At 33.3% G+C, this 20,964-nt stretch overlaps 1 protein-coding gene across 3 annotated transcripts in view; it reads left to right on the top strand.

Moving 5' to 3' along the window:
* LOC106688909 (uncharacterized) overlaps window positions 1-18,829 on the top strand; it is a 140,604-nt gene extending 121,775 nt beyond the window's left edge. For all 3 annotated transcript variants that reach the window (XM_067048919.1, XM_067048920.1, XM_067048921.1), the window contains 9 exons: window positions 1,435-1,515; window positions 1,632-1,740; window positions 2,141-2,299; window positions 3,416-3,538; window positions 3,835-4,033; window positions 4,112-4,250; window positions 4,321-4,463; window positions 6,484-6,846; window positions 9,838-18,829. In XM_067048919.1, coding sequence (XP_066905020.1) covers window positions 1,435-1,515; window positions 1,632-1,740; window positions 2,141-2,299; window positions 3,416-3,538; window positions 3,835-4,033; window positions 4,112-4,250; window positions 4,321-4,463; window positions 6,484-6,846; window positions 9,838-18,206 — 9,685 coding nt within the window. In that variant the 3' untranslated portion in view covers window positions 18,207-18,829. The remainder of the gene's footprint in view (window positions 1-1,434; window positions 1,516-1,631; window positions 1,741-2,140; window positions 2,300-3,415; window positions 3,539-3,834; window positions 4,034-4,111; window positions 4,251-4,320; window positions 4,464-6,483; window positions 6,847-9,837) is intronic.
* Window positions 18,830-20,964: the final 2,135 nt, after the last annotated feature.

Here is a 20,964-nt window from a genome sequence, read left to right as displayed (position 1 = left end):
TAATTATATTATATCTACCTCCAGGGGTCGATATGGGCCATTTCACAACTCCAGATTTATACCTAGTCAAGTTGCCTAAACCTACCCTGAAGAAGTTGATAAGTTCAATTAATTGACTGGGTAATAAGTTATCTGCTTCTTTACAGTAGGTAGTACACTAAGTAAGCCACAACAGAAAGTTTTTTTTTTTTTAAGATCTAGCCTTTTCTCACATACTCTTTAAGAGCTAAAATAGCAGAATATCTTGTTTTCAGGCAAGTAATTTTCAAAGAGTTTCTTGAGAAACACTCCTCTTGATAAGGAGGATTTGTTACTACTCCCATAACATGCCGCCAAATGCTTAAGCTAACTCCTAGACTACCTCTTCCCTTTCTTGATTATAAAAGAGTAATAGCATGTCTATCTAAACTCTTTTGTTGCTAAACTCATTGCTTGCTATGATCTTAAGTCTGGTTTTGTTTGGTTACTCTTAATGTACTGGAAAACCAGAAAATCATTTAATATTATCTCATCCTTAATTCCACATAAACAAGTTTCATAGTTTATGTTCAAACTATTTTTTTTTAGTTTATAATGTTAATTCACATAAGTGACTATTATTTTCTTCTCTTGTCAAGCTGTTTTAATTCATCTTAATAGACAATGTTATCAAGATATCGTCTTGTCACTGTGGTACTGCCACAAAATGAAAAAAATTGAGTATCCAGGCGGGATTCAAACCGGTGCCACCTGCAGTTCTCAGGTTGGTGAGAACAGCTGACCTGTGTCTCAAACACCTGAGCTATGGACGGCCCTTTGAGAAAAAATCTGATGGTAGAGAGTGGTCTTAATCAAATCATCTCCTTCCACAATCGTTGGATAAGAAACCGTGCTTCCTTACAAAGTACTGAACCCCTGACTTTTCATAGGTTGTACTTGTACTGCTACACAAGTTCATAGGCAATAATTTTCAGTTTCAAATTATTGTTATATTATGAAACAAGAAAAGATAAACTTTTCATTCAGGCTTTTTAAGAGATCACTCCACTGAAAAACTAAATAAAAACAAAACAAAAAACAGTGGTCCTCTCTGACAACCATTGGACTGCAAGGAAGAAACTCATGAAATAGATTAGGTAAAAGAAAACAAATTAAATTTAAGAAAAAAATTAAATTGTTTCTTAAATCACACGAGGCATCTCTCCTGTTTATCAAGGCACACATTAAAAAAAGACTCACTTTACCTTATATGAGGAATTCAAGTCTGCCACTAACGAATCATATGGAAATTAAAATTAAATTATAAACCATTTAGTATTTTCAAAGCAAACTCTACTGTTCAATGAACTATTTGGTATATTCATGTAGGGTAAAAAGTAAAACGAGTTATTTTCTTAAATTAAATTTTCATATTAAAGTTTCAAATATTTTAATAAGTATTTCAATATGTTTTAGAGATATTGCAGAGATTATTCTGGAACTTCCTTCATCTCCTGAGCAGCTGGCTAAGAATTATGACCTCAGATCACTTAATAAGTGAGTACTTTTATTGAAATAATGCTTGATATTGATTGATTCCGAAAGTTATAAAAAAAAAAAGTTTAACTTAGTTTTTATTTTTAAAAAATTCTTAATCATTTTATTGTTAATAGGTATGTCAACTACTTCATCATATCAAGTGATAATTTAACAGATTCAAGTGAAGAGGGTTTAGCATATCATCCAAGTAGGCTTATGGGGATCGATGATATTCTGAATGCTGTAAGTTTTAACTAAACTGAATAAAACAATAGTTTATTATTTTTATTAGATTGACCTTGATATATTTCTTTACTTAATTGTATGTTGTATCTATAATGTCCTCCTTAGTTAAATTGTCCTAGCCGAATTTAGATCATTTAGATTTTAACAAGTTAGGTTTAAAAAATTTTTTTTACACATCAGTGCTATTTACCATTTAAATTTCGAATACTTAAGTAATAATTATGACCAGTACAAAGCAAATGGATTATTTTAAGTTAGTACAACAGATAAAAGACGTCACAGCCTTCAGATATTTGAAAAAAAAAAATTAAAAATTGTAACTGTACATATAGAACAATTGAACTACGGAAAGCATTATAATATTCTATTCTAAAAAAATAATTTTATGTACTTTTAGGATTCACTAGTGGATCTTATTTCTGGACTTGGGGCTGAGCATGAAAAATTACTATTATCTTTACCTGCGACAGCACTGAAATTCAACCTAAAAGATCCTAAAGACAATATGCCAAGAGCCAAAGTTACAGGCCCACCTGAATCTATTTCCCAAAAAGAGGTAAAATGTTTATTATTAAGTTATAAAAATGTATGTAATATTAAAAATTATTTCTTTGTTATATTTTTTCCTCCAATAACATTCCTAAAAAGAAATTGTTTTTCTTAAAAGCAAGAGTATACAAAACAATTAAATTATGTTTTCAAAATAAATAAATATAAAAAATAAATAAAAACAAAATTAAACATGGAAAAAAATAATACTGTTCGATAAATAATGGATGCTTAGAATGAAGTAAAAGGAAAAACAGTGAAGATATTGTTGACAGTTGATGAAATTCAAGAAGTTGGTTAAAAGTGATGTTAAAACACACTGATAAGATTATTTTTATTTTTAATATATACCGATGTTTTGGTTTAAGTTGCAAACCTTCATCAGGGCTAAGTTAAAACTGATAACAACCATTAAATTACACAACTATGAAAATTATTCATGTAGTAATAAATTAGAAATGATATTTAGAAATAACGTCAAAATTCTTTCTTTGGGTCATTTCTAATGTATTCTAAAGTATTTAGTTCTAATTTTATCTTTCATATGTTGTGGGGGTATTACTTGCTATAATTTACTCATTTCTACTCTATGTTTTTAATTATTCTTCTCAATGTTTTCTCCTTCTCATGGTACTCCTCATCATAATATCTTATGTTATGTTGTACTGCATTTTCTTGCAACTTATACAGCTTTTTTTTTTATTTTGTTATTTTTGTGTATAAATTTCTATGGATCCTATTATATATTTTATTTCTCATTCTTTCATTCATTTCTTTTTGCTTTAACTATCATTTTTCAATGACTATGTATAAACATTTGTATTCATTATAATAATTTTCATAGCTGTATACATATTATAACTTCATCATTATTATCTTGTTTTTGCTTTGCTCTGTGAAAGACCTAAAACTTCAGCCTAATTTTCAGTAAACATTAAAAACAAGTTTCTACTTATTACTCTAGCAAAATCAAGTTGGCTTAGGAAGTAGACCTTTTTGTCTAATCAACATTCTTAAGCAACCTTATAATTATTAAGTTAACCTTATTAACTAGTTTATATGTTTAAGAAAAAACTCAATTTTCTAATTATCTTTCTTTTAATTCTTTGGAATGTTATTATAGTTATGCTCCCTTATTGAAAATGGTGTATGGACCCTAGAACGTGATGAAGATTTAACAGCTCCTTATGCTTACTCTAGCTCTACATGGTTGGCCTTTGATGATTCTGTCAGTGCTGCTATAAAGGTATTTTTAAAACTATATTTTTTTTTTTTTTTATTTCAGTATATGTTTTCTAAACTTTCTAAGAAATTAAACTATAAGAAATATAAACAATATTGATACAATAATTAGAAATAAATTATCAACTCATTACTCTATAATATTTTACACTTATTCAATTACACACAATAATTTTTTAATATGAGTGACACTGAAAAACTTTCATAATTTAAAAATTCTTTCATACCTGTTCTTTTAAACTATAATATTTTGTGTAATCTATGAATATATATGTATTTATATATAAATATATCTTTCAGGCCAAATACATATTGCTTAGAGGATTAGCTGGTATAGCAGTAACAAAGTCTGAAGCTGATGACTGGGGTCATGTTTGTGCCTCACGCCCAATTCTTGATACTATCTATAGTACCTTTACTAATCTTGTGAGGAAACCTCGTGCTGCTACACTTCTTTCATTGCAAGATCAAATACATAACTCAATAGCTCCTTTTGCTGGTATGTTTTGATTCCACAAAAATATTCATTGATTTTTACTAGTAATTTTACTTTACCTGAAAGTCAAACGTTTTTCAGGAGACATTCAGCTATCACCATATAGAATAGTCCGTGTAGTTGATCGAGCTGGTTCAGTTCACGTAGTAAGAAAAGAGGCTAAAACTGAATTTCAATGTTCAAGACAGGGATACTTCACCCACCCCTCGGGATGTAATAGGTAATTTTGTTACCATAAAAAATCCTAAGCTCAAACAATTCAATTTCATTTATAATTATTTGATTTGCAGATTTTACCGTTGTGTGAAATTCAACCAATACTCATCAGATTTTACTGTATTTGAATATGACTGTCCTACTGGACTTGCATTTGATGAACGTTATGAAGTATGTGTTTGGCCTGGTTCATTACCAGATGCATCAGCTTGCAAAGGTAAATTTATCATGAAGTTTGTTCCTGAATATTAACAAAATATTTAATATCTTATAACCATTTAGAAGGGATTGGTGATGATTGACTATGATATAATCAAGAGATTAATCAAGATGATAAAAAACTAATTAATAACTTTGTCTTATTTTTTTAAATGTTTTAATTTATTTTTTAATATACAACCTCACTGATCTCCAACTAAGGAACTATTTAAGTATTTAGTTAATATTAATGAAAGTTCCACAACTGTCTAAATTTAATTTTCTGATTCATTGATACTTTAAATTATTGTGGAATATTAATCTATTTAATTATTTAGGTAGAATTAGGTATTAATTTTATCCCTTTAACTAACAAGAATGTTTACAATTTTAAGATGCTCTAGCCTAGCACCCATATCAGGTCAAGCCTTCTATTATTTGCCAGTGATTTGAAGGAGACAGTTCCAGACTAACCATGATGGCAGGATATGACTATTCTGAAAATTGCTTACTTTTGTTTTTTGGGATGTTGATTACGAATTCCATTTGGCTGGACTACAGTTCATCTTATAATTTTATCTTGAGTTCAAAGCAAAATGAAGAATGAAAACAAAAAAAATCATTAGAATCAAAAATATTGGAAATTTACTCTTATTAAATTTAATATAGAATATATATTAGGATGATGATGTCTTTGGAATATCATGACTAAGTTTGGGATCCCCAGGAAGTTGGTAAGATTGACAAAAGTGTGTACGAACAACGCCTTCTTGTCTCTTTCAAGAATCCTGAAAAATCTCTAAAACTCTGTAGCTAAAGAAGTACAATGTCATGATAAAGCCAGCTCTGATATATGGCTGCAAAAACTGGGCTCGAACAGGTAGTCTAGAAAGCAGAATCATGAGATTTGAAAGGAAAGTCCTCGATACAATTATAGGAGCAATATGGGATTAGAGTCTTAACACATGAAGGAGAAGAACTAACAGTGGACTGCTTGCAGAGACTGGTCAATCAATATCTCATGATGTGAAGGCAAAGAGGTTAGGATGGGTGGAACATGTGGCTCTAATCAATCCATCAGGTTATCTCTACATAACAATGAATGCCCCTACAGTTGGCAAGAGACCACATGGGAGGCAAAAATCAAGATGGATAAACAGAATCGACGAAAGTGCGAAAGAGCTGCATACCAACAAACTGGAAAGCAGTAGCCCAAGACAGGCAGGCGTGGAGAAGGCTGTTTTGGAGGCCAAAAATCTAAAAGGTCTCTAGAGCTAAACGAAAAAATAAATATAAATATTAGGATAAGACATATTTTGAATTACAAGCCAAAAAAGGGAATATGTTTTTGATACTCTTGTGAAAAATATGAGGTCACAAAATTTAAATTACTGATCAGGGCCCTAAAAATATAAATGAAAAAAATTTCAGAACTTTTCCAAAACTTGACACCGAGAATCCTTTCTGACTCTAATTTAAATGAACCCATTAGATTAAGAGAGGTTGATCCCTAATGATGTACCAAACAAAAAATATATATATAATAAAACATCTAAGGAATTTACTTTTGATTAATTTGATTTGGGCTCATGCTGTTAAAAAAATGGATGGCTTTCAATCAAAGGGGGAAAATTGTTTTTGAACTTATATACATTATATCCAGAAAAAATTAGAGGTCACAAAGTTTAAATTTATAATCAACATCCGTCATAAATCAGCAAATTTTCATATGTCTTCCAAAATAGTACTGATAAAAGTACCATAGGCTTGAACTATTATTATATCTTGAAATTTTCAAGTTAGTCTACAGTAATTAAAATTGATCCTAATTGGTAAAGATAGCTTTAGAATCCATGAGGATTAGCTAATGATTGTTAGTACCAGGGATATAAATGAAGAGTATAGTTATGTATAATAATTATATAATATTATGATATGCTATAATAATATTTATATATTATTGTTGATGATTGATTTCATAAAATATATTGTCAGTTTTATTAAGTTTCTTTTTGTCTAACATAATTTATTTTTGTTAGGTTCTAGTGAAATAGCTCCAGTCCCTCGATCTCGATATGCTTGTTCAGCTCAAGGATATTTTGCTGATCCTGAAAATTGTAGATGGTTCTTCGCTTGTCTGGATCACCACGGAGATGGAACAGCACCCACAGCCTACGAATTCAGATGTCCTTTTGGTCTAGTATTTAATGAAAAAACATTGACATGTGATTGGCCATGGTCAGTTCCTGGATGTGGTGGTGGAACAGGATCAGTTATTCATACTTCCTCAATTTATCCTGGTGACATTTTAGAAGGGAGGTTGAGACCAGCCTATGCACAGGTTTCAGATTTACATGTGTCTGGAGGAAGAATTGCAGATGTTGATGGTGGTCTTGTTCTTGGTAAGTTAGTAGTTTATTATAGATAATTATTATATGTATACCTAAAACAAGTGTTAATCAAATTGATAGTTCATGAAAAAAAAAATTAATAAGAATGAAATTATAATCTTTTTCTGAAATGAAATTTAAAATTGATAAATTTAAAGAACTTGTTTCTATTTGTAACAAATAATCCACAGAAAACATTGATCAGTTAATATTTTAGTTACATATAAATTCTCTTGTTCATTCAGCCTTATATTTTGAGGGGTAGAAAATGATATTTAAATTGCACAAAGCTGATTCATTTTGGAAAGAAAATTCTAATCAAGAGGCAAGAAATAAAATGCATGATGTGGAAGATATGAAAGGGAGTGCTTAGGTTGTTTTTTCCCTTACAGGATAATAAAGCAATGTGCCATAAAATAAATTTATGGTGAAAAAATATTTAGATAAATGACTGGATTTTATTGTGGAATTTAGGGAAGGTTTTATAAATAAAGACAACGAGAATCTGTTTTCACTAATGATGCAGTGCCATCATCTAACGTTTTATTTTACAAACAAAATAATAAAACCTATTTTCTATAACAATTTCCTTCCTAAAATATGTTTTATGATTTCTTTTCATTTATTGACTTATTTTATTTTATTTTTTTTAATTTTATTGCATCACTCTATATTAATTTAATGTTTCACAAACACCTCATCGAGTCCTTTTCTTTTTGGATCTTTTCTTCTTTGGACCAGTATATTTCTTACTGTATTCTAAATTATTTGCTTCACAATCCATATTGTTTCCATCTATGTCCCTATTATAGTCATCTGCATTTGATCCAGAGTATTTATTCTTCATCTTCTTCGGTGTAAAAATCTTCAATAAAAAATTTCTTCATCTTTCGGTCAAGTTTTTCTTTACCTTTGAAATGAAGTCCCGGGTCACCAGTTAAGGCCTTAGGTTCTTGTAACCTTTCAGCAGGTTTCTCTTCCTGCTTCTTCCTTTTGTCTTGGTGCTTTTTGGCTTTTCCTTTATTTTTTACTTTAATGTTTACCGACACTACATTACTTTCATCGTCAGGACCTGAATCACAATTTAACTCATTTCTAACAAATCTTTTAGTAGTTGCTTGATCTTCGAAATTAGTTAACAGTTTAGGTGGTTTGGATTCACAACCTGATTCTTTATCATTTAATGTTAGTTGTCGGTCAAATGTTACATTTTCTTCGAAGTGTTCAACGCTCTCTTCTGTGCTTCCTTCCTGGAAAAGGGTGACTTTCTTTTCTTTTTCAAATGCTTTTGTTTCTTCAGGGCCTTCCTCCACCAGATAATTATTATCTCTGGTAATTGCGCATAAGGCAAATTCTTTAGCCAAAGATGCTCTATGGTGTTTTCTTGGTAGAGTCTTTCCTGTATCCAAAGGTCCGTTTCTCCTGTCTATTATTTTCTTTGTTAAACCAGCAGTGCTTTTTTTTAGGTGTCCCAGTTTTTTACAAACAAAACTGGCTTTTAGACAGAAGTTTGACAGTTATGATATGTTTATGATGTTTGTTCATTCCTATGAAGGTTATTCCTTCTTTCAAATGACAAAAGCATTTGCCTTACTTCTCTGAATTTAATGTTCCTATTAACCAAAATAACTATGACAACAGGATCATAATAGGGTGGTAAGCCTTCAATGATATATCTAGCTAATTCTCTGTCTGTTAGGAATTTGTTTTTTGATTTCGGCGGTTAGTCCTAAACAATATCACAAAGCTTACTTACCCATTAATATACATAAATAACTCTTGTCACTTAACCCTTTCACGCACTAAACCATGCTCTGCTACCAGATTGTTGTGGAATTTAGGAAGGGTTTTATAAATAAAGAAAACAAAATTCTGTTTTTGCTAATGGATGCCACGACAGACTGTTCTAGCCCCAAGGGACGCTTAGCTATCCCATGCTAGAGCAGTGCCTCCATCTACCATTTTATTGTACAAACAAAATAATAAAACCTATTTTCATTATAACAGATTTACTTGCAAAAATGTACATGAAATAACTTTATCTTATCACTAGGAAATTTTTCAAAAATCTTGAATGGATATATGATTTATTGTGTTGCTTTAAAAAAATAAAGCATATTTCTTATTTAATTTTTAATATTTACAAATCAGGTTTACGGAAACAGAAATTTTAATTTTCCTAAAACATCATTTTTTTTTTCAACAATGATAGTTATAATAACTACAGTAAGATATTTTTCTAACTAAATCAATTTTTAACAAAAAAAAAGTATTAAAAATAAAAAGATTTAGATTATAACTAAAAAAAATTATTATAAATTTTCTTTTTAATCTAATTCATTTATATTGAAATTAATACTTTAAGGTCTTGGACGAATATTATGTAGATTATTGCTGTTTTTATGGTTCTTTCTTTCTCTAACTATTACATAAAGGATGGGTCAGGTAACCAATCTATTTTAATTAGTAAGAAGATTGAAATCTACTTGATAAGTTCCCCAAAAGAATAAATTTCAATTTACCCATGCAGAATCAGAACCACCTCTTCTGATTTGAGTATGTTAGGATGTCATGCTTAGTATCCATGACCTAACCTGGAGATTTACTTCATAACATGATACAAATCTACAGAAACAAGGAAGGCATTAAAAAAAAAAAAGATAGAAAAATCTTGCATAGTTCTCTCCTGCTTAAATGTCAACAAGACAACTAACTTTTCTGGTACTGATATCTTTACAAAAATTCTGTCCCTCTTCCTTTTCCTAAGCTAAAATAGTCAACAGACAAATCAATATTCTACTGTTTCATCCAAGGAACTTCAGGTAGGGTAAAATAACTTATTGTCGATCTTGAAGTGGCCTCAACAAAACCTGAAGCAACCCTACCCAGTCATTTAGTATGCAATGAAACATGATTAATAGAAAGTAAACAGTTTTAAAATATTACTTTAATAAATGATAGCTATTGTTTATAAGAAATAATACAGTTTTATTTTATTTTCAGGAACTAACCTCCTATCTGGAATAAGTACATCTGGTCAGAGATACAGTAATGGCTTTGGCTATGGACTTGCAAACCAAATTAACTCTGCTTTTGGAAATGCTAAATATGAGGACAATAGTGGAGCTTATATTCATGATCCTACAGGTGACACTGGTGGTGAATACGTACATGAGGAAGGACCACAAGGACCACATGGGCCAGGGTCACTTTACTCAGCTGGACATGGATCATATGGTATTTCAAGTTCAATTGCAACTGGAAATGGTGGACAATACCTTCACGATGCAAGAGGAGATAATGCTGGTAAATATATTCATTCTGAAGGCTCTCTGGGCACTGGATCATACAGCTCATCAGGAGCCACAGTTGGAAATTATGGAGGTGGCAAGGTTTTAGTTTCTGGAGGTTCAGGATTAGATAATTCTGGAGCATATGTTCATGATTCAAGAGGAGATAATGCTGGTCAATATGTCCATTCTGAAGGCTCACAGGGATTATACAGCTCATCAGGAGGCACTGGTGGATATTATGGAGGAGGCAAAGTTTTAGTATCTGGAGGTTTAGGATTAGATAATTCTGGAGCATATGTTCATGATTCAAGAGGAGATAATGCTGGTCAATATGTCCATTCTGAGGGCTCAAAGGGATTATACAGCTCATCAGGAGCCATAGTTGGAAATTATGGAGGGGGCAAAGTTTTAGTTTCTGGAGGTTCAGGATTAGATAATTCTGCCACATATGTTCATGATTCTAGAGGAGATAATGCTGGTCAATATGTCCATTCTGAAGGCTCTCAGGGCACTGGATCATACAGCTCATCAGGAGCCACAGTTGGAAATTATGGAGGTGGCAAAGTTTTAGTTTCTGGAGGTTCAGGATTAGATAATTCTGGTGCATATGTTCATGATTCTAGAGGAGATAATGCTGGTCAATATGTCCATTCTGAAGGTTCTCTGGCCACTGGATCATACAGCTCATCAGGAGCTACTGGTGGATATTATGGAGGAGGCAAAGTTTTAGTATCTGGAGGTTCAGCATTAGATAATTCTGGAGCATATGTTCATGATTCTAGAGGAGATAATTCTGGCCAATATGTCCATTCTGAGGGCTCACAGGGATTGTACAGCTCATCAGGAGCCACTGGTGGATATTATGGAGGAGGCAAAGTTCTAATTTCAGGAGGTTCAGGACAAGATAATTCTGGAGCATACATTCATGATTCAAGAGGAGATACAGGAGGTGCTTATGTTCACCAAGAAGGGCCTGAGGGACCAGGATCTAAGCCTTACCAACATTCAGGATCTTCAAGTATACAATATGGTAATGTTGATAGTCAATTGAATGCCTATGAACATGATTATAGGGGAGAAACTGGTGGAGCATATGTACATCAAATCGGAACAAGTGGCCCAAGTTCTGTTATTTATTCTGGTATCAAATCTTCAGGATCTGATTTTTCAGGTGCCTCAGGATCACAACTCACTGCTGATTTCCATCAGTCTCAAGTCAATAATGGGCAAGCGTTTTTCGGTTCTAAAACTGCAAATACACTATCATCTGGAGCATATATTCATGATTCCAGAGGTGATTCAGGAGGTGCTTATGTGCATCAAGAAGGAACTTCTGGTCCAGGATCAATCCCATATATTGAACAACAGGGATCATTTAAAGACCATAATCTTGTTAATGGAGTAGTTAAAACAAGCCATGGATATTCTACTGAAAATATACATCTTGGAGCTGGAGGATTCACAGGTGGTTCTTATAGTAGTGATTCTGGGCAATATATCCATGATTCTACTGGTGACAAAGGTGGTGATTACAGACACCAAGAAGGACCATCTGGACCTGGTCCTGTTCCCTATGTACACAAAGAAGGAACAAGTGGAGAAAGTAGTCTCATAGGTGGTTTGAATGTTAAAACTGGCAATGGCCAAGGTGATACAACAAATTATGGAGGACAAAACATTGTGGGTGTTGGTGGATTTACTGCTGGTTTTCACAGTAGTACTTCTAACAGTGGCCAATATATTCATGATTCTAGAGGTGATACTGGAGGAGAATATGTTCATCAAGAAGGTCCATCATATCATCAAGGACTATATGCCGGAAGATATTCTGGTCACTATATACATGATAATAGTGGTTCCTATCTTCAAGGTAACAGTGGTTATTATACTCAGCCATATGTACATCGAGAAGGCCCATCACGGCCATTATATCAGGGTGTTAATATTTACAATAGTCAGTATGGTGGGCAATATGCTTCTAAGTATGCAACAGATCAAAAACATTTGATTCATTTTAGTAATACAAACATTGATGGAGCACATCTGTATCAACCAGAAGAAGGAGTAATTCACACATATGACAGTTCAAGACTTCATGTACAGCCTGTAGGTTACAGAGGATCAGTACTAAAACCTGTCACTATCACAAAATTTTCTGGCATCCCTCTGAATCCAGTTCAATATTCATTACCTGTCGCTAATATCCACCCAGTTTCAGTAACTACAGCTAGCCCAACAATTTTAACAGAAATTAAATCTCACAAAATTCAACCTATAACAGTGACTGAAAAACCAATTGTTCCACTTAATCCAGTTCAATATATAACTCCACAGAATGGAGTAAAGACCAACAATTTAGAATCCTTGTCATTAATCAAAGGTAGTCAAGAAATCAGCCATTCTTATATTTCTCCTACTACACATACTAAAACTATTTCATTTAATCCAGTACAATACAATCAAGAAAGTACTGTAAATACAGGATTTTCAGGATATGAATATTCCAAACCGAAAATTACTTTTAGTTATCCAGAACATGTAGTTAAACATCAGTATGCAGTACAACCAACACCTATTTCACATTTAACTGGATATTCTTACCATCCATCAGTTCCTGTCCAATCTGTTAATACAGTAATAAGTCAGCCATTTGTAAAAACAAATGTTCTATCACCAGTTTTTGTAAGTAGTACACCACGTCCAGAACTTGTTAGTTACAAAGAACCTGCAATCGATACACATATTGCCAGACCCGTGTCAGTCACAAGCTCTCCAGTTGTGCCTCTGAATGCACTACCATATGGAACGAAAGTTGAAACAATACAGGTTAGCACACCAGCTCCTCCTACATTGATATCAAGCCATTCATATAATCCAGTTATAAAAGCACAAACAGTACGTCCCATTATTGTTTCAAGCACCCCAGCTGTGCCCCTAAGCCCAGTTCAATATGGAACCAAATTTCAAACATTTGAGGGTAGCACACCAGCACCTCCACTAGTATCTAGCCATTCATACAACCCAGTTATAAAAACACAAACTGTTCATCCTGTTATCATCTCAAGCACACCTGCAGTTCCATTGAACCCAGTCCAATATGGAATCAAAACAATAAGTAGTTCAGTCGGGTACCATTATTCTAAACCCATTGTAGGCCTATCTTATCCTAAAGGTGTGTATAGTACACAAGCTCCACCCGTCATCAGCTATACATACCAAAAACCACAAATTAAAACGCAACCAATCCATCCAGTTGTGAGTACACCTGCTCTCCCAGATGTTAGCATTTCACATGAAATTCCAATTCAACAAATAAGTAATCCACCTGCATTTAGTTATTCTTATAAGCAACCAATTAAACCAGTCATACCAGTTTCTATCAGCACCCATGCTCCACCAGTTGTAAGCTATTCATATCAACAACCAATTAAACCTGTTTTACCAATTGCTGTTAGTACCCCAGCTCCACCAGTTGTGAGCTACTCGTACCAACAACCAGTTAAACCTGTCATTCCAGTAGCTGTCAGTACACCTGCTCCTCCAGTTGTTAGCTATTCTACTACTCCACGACCAATAATAGTTAGCAGCACCCCTACTGTTCCCCTAAATCCAGTTCAATATGTTAATCCCGTATCAATTAGTACACCAGCTCCACCTACATTTGGATATTCTTACAGCAAACCTATAAAACCATTTGTTCCTGTCTCCATCAGTACTCCATCACCTCCAGTTGTAAGTTACTCTTATCAACAGCCAATCAAGCCAGCAGTGAACATAGCTGTAAGTACTCCAGCCCCACCTGTTGTAAGCTATTCCTATAATCAACCAATTAAACCAGTAGCCATAAGCACCCATGCACGACCTGTAATTAGTTATTCTACTACTCCACGACCAATAATTGTCAGCAGCACACCTTCTATTCCTTTGAATCCAGTGCAATATGTGAACCCTATCAGTACTCCAGTTCAACCAGCATTTGGATATTCTTACAAACAACCAATAAAACCTTTACTTCCCATTGCTGTTAGTACTCCAGCTCCACCAGTTGTGAGCTACTCGTACCAACAACCAATTAAACCAGTCATACCAGTTTCTGTCAGCACCCATGCTCCACCAGTTGTAAGCTATTCACATCAACAACCAATTAAACCTATTGTACCTATTGCTGTTAGTACCCCAGCTCCACCAGTTGTGAGCTACTCGTACCAACAACCAGTTAAACCTGTCATTCCAGTAGCTGTCAGTACACCTGCTCCTCCAGTTGTTAGCTATTCTACTACTCCACGACCAATAATAGTTAGCAGCACTCCTACAGTGCCCCTAAACCCAGTTCAATATATAAATCCTGTATCAACACCAGCTCCACCAACATTTGGATATTCTTACAATAAACCTATAAAACCTTTTATTCCTGCTTCCATCAGTAATCCGTCACCACCTGTAGTAAGTTATTCCTATAAGCAACCAGTTAAACCAGTTTTCATAAGTACACCTGCACCACCTATAATTAGCTATTCTACTACTCCACGACCAATAATTGTCAGCAGCACACCTTCTGTTCCTTTGAATCCAGTGCAATATGTGAACCCTATCAGTACTCCAGTTCACTCAACATTTGGATATTCTTACGAACGACCAATTAAACCAGTTTCTATCAGTACCCCTGCACCAACAGTTGTGAGCTACAAACAGCCAATTGTACCCATATCATTTAATGCTCCTTCTCAACCAGCATTTGAATATTCTTACAAAAGACCAATCAAACCAGCAGTTTCTATTTCTGTAACCACACCTGCTCCTCCAGTTGTTAGCTATTCTACTACTTTGCGACCAGTCACACCAGTTGCAGTAAGCAGTAGACCAGTTGTCCCCTTAAATCCAGTGCAATATATAAATCCTATATCAGTCAGTACTCCAGTTCAGCCAGCAGTAGGATATTCTTACAAACAACCACTCAAACCTGTCATACCAGTATCTGTCAGCACACCAGCTCCTCCAGTTGTGAGTTACTCATATCAGCAACCAATTAAACCCATTGTTCCTATTAGGGTCAGTACACCAGCACCACCAGTAGTTGGTTATTCCAGTACTGTTCGACCAGTCCAGCCAATAGTTGTTAGTAGTACACCTGCTGTCCCCTTAAACCCAGTTCAGTATTTCAATCCTGTTCCGGCTCAACCTGTTTCAGGATATTCTTATAAGCAGCCATTCAAACCAGTGTCATTCAATATTCCAGTAAGCACTTCTGCTCCTCCTTCCGTTTCATATTCATACAAGCAGCAAGTTCCTGTAAGTACACCTGCTCCTCCTGCTGTGGAATTTTCATACCAGCAATCTGTTAAACCAGTTTACTCACCAGAAGTTCGTTATCAAACACCTCTTAAACCCGTTGCTCCTATTGTTAATTATTCATATCAGAACCCAACTACTCCTGCCCCATCAGTCATAGTTAGTACACCAGTACCTTTCACAAGTCATTCCCTTCCTGTTCATCATGTGAAACAAGTTAATCCACCTGTCTCTCCCATAAATATTTATTCTTACAAGCAACCTTTAGCACCATCATTTACTTATTCTCAACCAGCCCCATTCAGTACATCAGGACCAGCAATATTGAACTATTCATATCATAACAAAGGTGTTCAATCTATTTCAGTAAGTAGTACACCAACTGTCCCTCTGAATCCAGTACAGTATGTAAAACAAGTAACTACACCAACTCCAATTGTTTCTTATTCTTATAAGAGACCAATTGATCAATCCGCTGTCAATAAGGCTACTAACATAGTATTCAGTTACACATTTGATTCTAAACCAGTACGACCAGTCACTGTCTCAAGTACTCCAGCCATTCCTCTTAATCCTGTCCAATATTCTGTTACACCTGCCCCAACTGTTACATACAGACCTGTTTCAACATACAGTACACCATCGGTGCCTGTTATAAATTATTCATATCATCAACCATCTCTAAAACCAGCAGTAGTGACTACCCATGCTCCAGAAGTTGGCTATTCTTATAGAGAGGAACCAGATTACTTCTTAAAGCTGAAAACAGTACGCCCTGTATCCGTGACAAGCACTCCAGCAGTCCCATTAAATCCAATTCAATATGTTAGCACAACACCACGACCAATAATTAAGTATCAATACCAAAATCCTATAATTAAAACACATACCTCAGTTGTAGCTCCTTCCGTTGATCATTATGATGAAGAAGTGTTACATAGGGATATTACAAAGATACAACCGAAACCAGCAGTTGGTTCTTTTTATGAAGCCCCTACCAGAACAACAACCTTGGCTCCAATAACAGTTTCCACCACTCCTGTTGTTCCATTGAATCCAGTACAGTATGTGAAACATTCACAACCTGTATTCAGTTATACCTACAACTACGCCAAACCTGTGTCATATGGTACCAAAGGTTGTTGCTCAAGTCCTTCATTCACGGTTTCTTCTACTCCTAAACCCAGTGTTCTGAAAACCACATCTTATCCATCAACTATCATTTCTACAAAGAGACCAGTTGTGGGAGCATACTTTGAAGAAAATTATGAGGCTAACAGGCAAGAAGAGGGTTATGTTTATTCACAACCTAAGATTAGACTCGAGGAAACACCGATAATCAAAGGTATTTACAGTACACCTCCTCCCTATAACTATCCATCAAAGGTGACCACTTCAACATATTTACATAGACCAGTTCAAACTTTTGCAAACACAGTGGAAGAAGAATCATATATTTCAAATACTCCAGAACATGTTACAACACTGGTTAAACAACCAATTTCAGTTGATACTGGTGATGAAGATCTTAACCTTCATTTAGACATTCCTAAAATTGGAGTGAGTAGACCAATTTATACAACAACCAATGCACCTCAACAACAAATTGTGGAAGTTACTACTGTAACACCTGTTGTTAAAAGAGTAAAAGTTAAAGGTGGGTTGACTAGAGGAGGATACTATGTCCGTAGACAAAAAGTGAAGGTTCAACCAGTTCTAACAACAACTGAGAACTATCCGGCATATTTTACTTCAACAATTAAACCAATATACTCTTCTACAATTGATTTATCCTCTCCAACTCTTTATAGCACAACAGTCAGACCATCAACTGTTTATACAACCTCTTCATCAACTCTTAAAGATGATGAACTTGAAGTTGAAGATCAAGATTATGATGCCAAACTCTTAGAAGAAGTTTCAGGACAATTTGGTGAAATAATCAATTCTGGTAATCAAGGAATCATTCGTCAAGGATTTTCAACTACCACTGTTTCAAGCTTGAAAGATGGAGAAACAATAGTAGGAGTAGTTAAAAAAGAAAGAGTTGCCGGAGGAAGAAATAAAGCTAAAGTGGTAGTTGTTTCTAAACTAAGTGACTTTAATCCTTTGTTAGTTGGAAAACTGGGAGCAGAATGTAGCTGTAAGTCAAATTCAAAAACCCTTAATCTTCAAAGAGGCAGCTCCGGAACTAGAGGACAACTCTTCTACCCAGAAGTGCAAAATGCCCGAGTGCCATCCCGAGAATACTTACCAACTTCATCGGAGCCACCAAAAGTGAATGATTACTATCTGCCTGCAAGTGAAGTGCCGTATATCAATGCTAAAGCAAGTACAACTGAAGCATCAAATATCTATGATGATCAGTCATATGTAGAAATTAGACCTATTAATAAAGTTCAAAAATTCTATCCCTCCACTGGACCATCCATTGACACTGTTAGTACAGAATATGATACAACTACTAAGAGAAGTATAAGTGTTAACAAAGTTGGAATTAGCCAAGAAAAAACTTTGGAAAAAGGTGCATCATTTGATCGATATGGTCCAGGTGGTCTTCGTGGCTCTGATGAAACTCTTCAGGGATCTGTTGACTGTCAACGAGCAGGTCTTTTCCGTCATCCAAAATACTGTAATAAGTTTTATGCATGTAATTGGGATCAATGGAAAAAGAGATTTACATTACATGTTTTCAACTGTCCAATCCATCTTGCATATGATTCACAATTGGGTGCTTGCAACTGGCCTTCCAAGGGTCCAGCTTGTGCAGATGATAATCTTTTGGTTTGAAACTAATTCAGTTGTAAAGCAAAATATTTATTCATATCGAGCTAATTTCACATAGATAAACACAGGCATTTCACGATTACTTGTGATCAATTATTGTCAAAAATTAATGAAAATTAATACATTTTAAAAAAAAATGCTTTGTCTTTATCTTTGTGAATATAGCCTTGTTGGATTTCAAAACTTTGTGTCATATTTAAAAAGACAAATCAACAGATTTTATAAATTATTTGTCTAACTATAAGAATGTTACCTATTTATAAAATTAATGCATTAATTTTTCATATCTTAAGAGTAAACCTGGCCTTATATTAATGGCCAATATGAAAATTATGTATGCATGTTTATGCAGTCAATGATCATATTTATCATTGTTATAAATATTTAGGAAAACTACTAAGTTTTCTTGCCATGTCATTGCCATATGGTTCAAAAGCCTTTGAACCTGATTTTTTTTAACTTAAGAATTTAATTGTATTAATATACAAACATCCACTGAGCTTTATTGTACATATTAATTGTAGTGCTTATCATTTAGGTTTCAAAAAGTCTTTAAAAACTTGTCTATAATGTTTTATAAATTTGTAATAATGTATAAAAAGAATATACTATTAGTTCATAATGCATTTAACTATATTTACACATTCAATTTTCATACCTAACTCACCTTAATAATAAGATTCCTTCCTTGAACTCGCCCAAAATGAATTTCATGTTGTGCTGAACCAATTGAAACTTATGAATTTAAAAAAAAAATTGAAACTGACACACAAGAGCCACTAAAAAACCTACACAAAAAAACAATTTTAAAAGCAAATTATGAGGTAACTATCCCAAATAATATAGTAATGTATTGTTTTTATGTTCGAGTCAAGCCGCTTGCTTATACAACTATTAAGTTGTTACTAGTTCATTCCTCAATACTTCCTAGTGAGGTAAGTTTTGATATATTGATATTTACACATGTAATAATAAATGGAAAAAGAAAATAGTATTTAGAAAAAAAAAATCAATGTTTATTTCTTACTTTTTTGTTAATATAGTGATCCTTTATATATATATATAGGATGTATCAGGATTTGAGGCTCACATAAACATGTAGCCAAGGCCAAAAAAGGGTACTCATTTTAGGAGAAGGTTTGGATATGAAATATGAAAAGTCTGTATTTGTCTACTAAAAACATAAATTACTGTACTTACTGTACTAGTAAAAAGAGATTTGTCTGCCATTTTAAAGCATCCAAAATGGAGGCCAATTGAATTTTTGAAATATTTAATTATTTTCTAACAAAAAATAAGCATTATTTTCGAACAAAAAATAAAAATTATTTATTAAAAAAAAATAAGAACAAATAAATATACATTTTTTGATATTCAAACAAACATTTTATATTTTAAAGAGTACAAGTAGTTGGAGAAAACAGAAATTACATGAAGATGACAGGAGATGTATCAGCATTTCTTTGGAAGATCATTTATTGCATGAAAAGAGTTCAGACCAAGATTGGATTGTTGTAACAACCACACGTCCGAGAATTTTTGCCAAAAAAAAAACTATGTATTCAATAAAATTTATTTTGGTCAGGTCTATTTGGAATCTAGCTGGGCAATAATCTAAAGGCCATACTTTTGTTAATGGGATATTTTTCTCTCATCCAGACTAATTTTTAATTATTAAAAAAGTCATTAAATAATTTTTAGTCTGAAAATATAATTTTTTTCTATTTTTTTTTATCATATTGACAAATAAAACACAAAACAACTATAATAGCATACCATTGCTTAAACCTCATAACCTCGTAAAAATTAGCAACACAATTTGAATATAACAAACAAAAACATCAACATATCATTCTAAATACATCTCGTCTAAATTATGGTTTTGTTGATACCTTTATAATTTATCTTGAATTCTTTTGAAATATCTCTGGAATGAAGAATTAATTTTTATTTTATAATGGTATAAAGTTTTTTATCTGAGTTATGTGCATTACAGCTTAAGCGACTATATATCATTTTGACCAAATCATCAATTTCTGCTTTAATTGCCACAATATTTGTGTTTCTGACATGGAAAAATTCTAAATACATTAAATTAATACCCTAACTTTTTGATATAGTGCTCAGCAGGAGCTAACTAAAATCTGAGTTAAAATTATTAAATTGCTCATAATATCAGTGATAGTGACTGTGAAGAACATTTTCTTAGAAATATGTTCCTTGAATGATTGATATTCTTGGATTTTTTCTACATCCCTATGAGTTATACATTTAATGATAGAAAATTCTTCAAGAATTTCATTCAGAAAATTCAAAATTCATGCTTGAAGGTGATGCATTTTCAAGTGGTTCCTTCTCTTAGGCTACGTCAATAATCCTATCTAACTAGAGTTTATGTTGACTATACTCAAAACCCATAAATTTAGTAGAATAATTTTTTTATTTACATGCTCTGTAGGTACATTTTTTACTTCAAAGGAATAGTAAAAACAATGGCATTTTGCCTTAAATGCTTGAATTGGTTTCCATTTTAAAATCATAAGTTTTCTACTTAAAATACAGCTCTTATAAATATAGCCTTCAAACAGAAACAAATGGGGGATTCATGTTCTCATGTTCCTGAACACAAAAAACTTAATTTATGTTGTTGGTGTGTCGAAATTTACCGATTAAAATATATGAGGAGAAGATGGTTGGGGTATGTGGTAAAAATATATTATTATATACATTATTCCAACTTATTTGTGTTATATTTTGACCG

The sequence above is a fragment of the Halyomorpha halys genome, unplaced genomic scaffold (assembly GCF_000696795.3).
Source record: "Halyomorpha halys isolate HHAL.00 unplaced genomic scaffold, Hhal_1.1 Scaffold1233.1, whole genome shotgun sequence".
NCBI lineage: Eukaryota > Metazoa > Arthropoda > Insecta > Hemiptera > Pentatomidae > Halyomorpha > Halyomorpha halys.
This window is presented reverse-complemented; position numbering and strand designations above follow the sequence as displayed.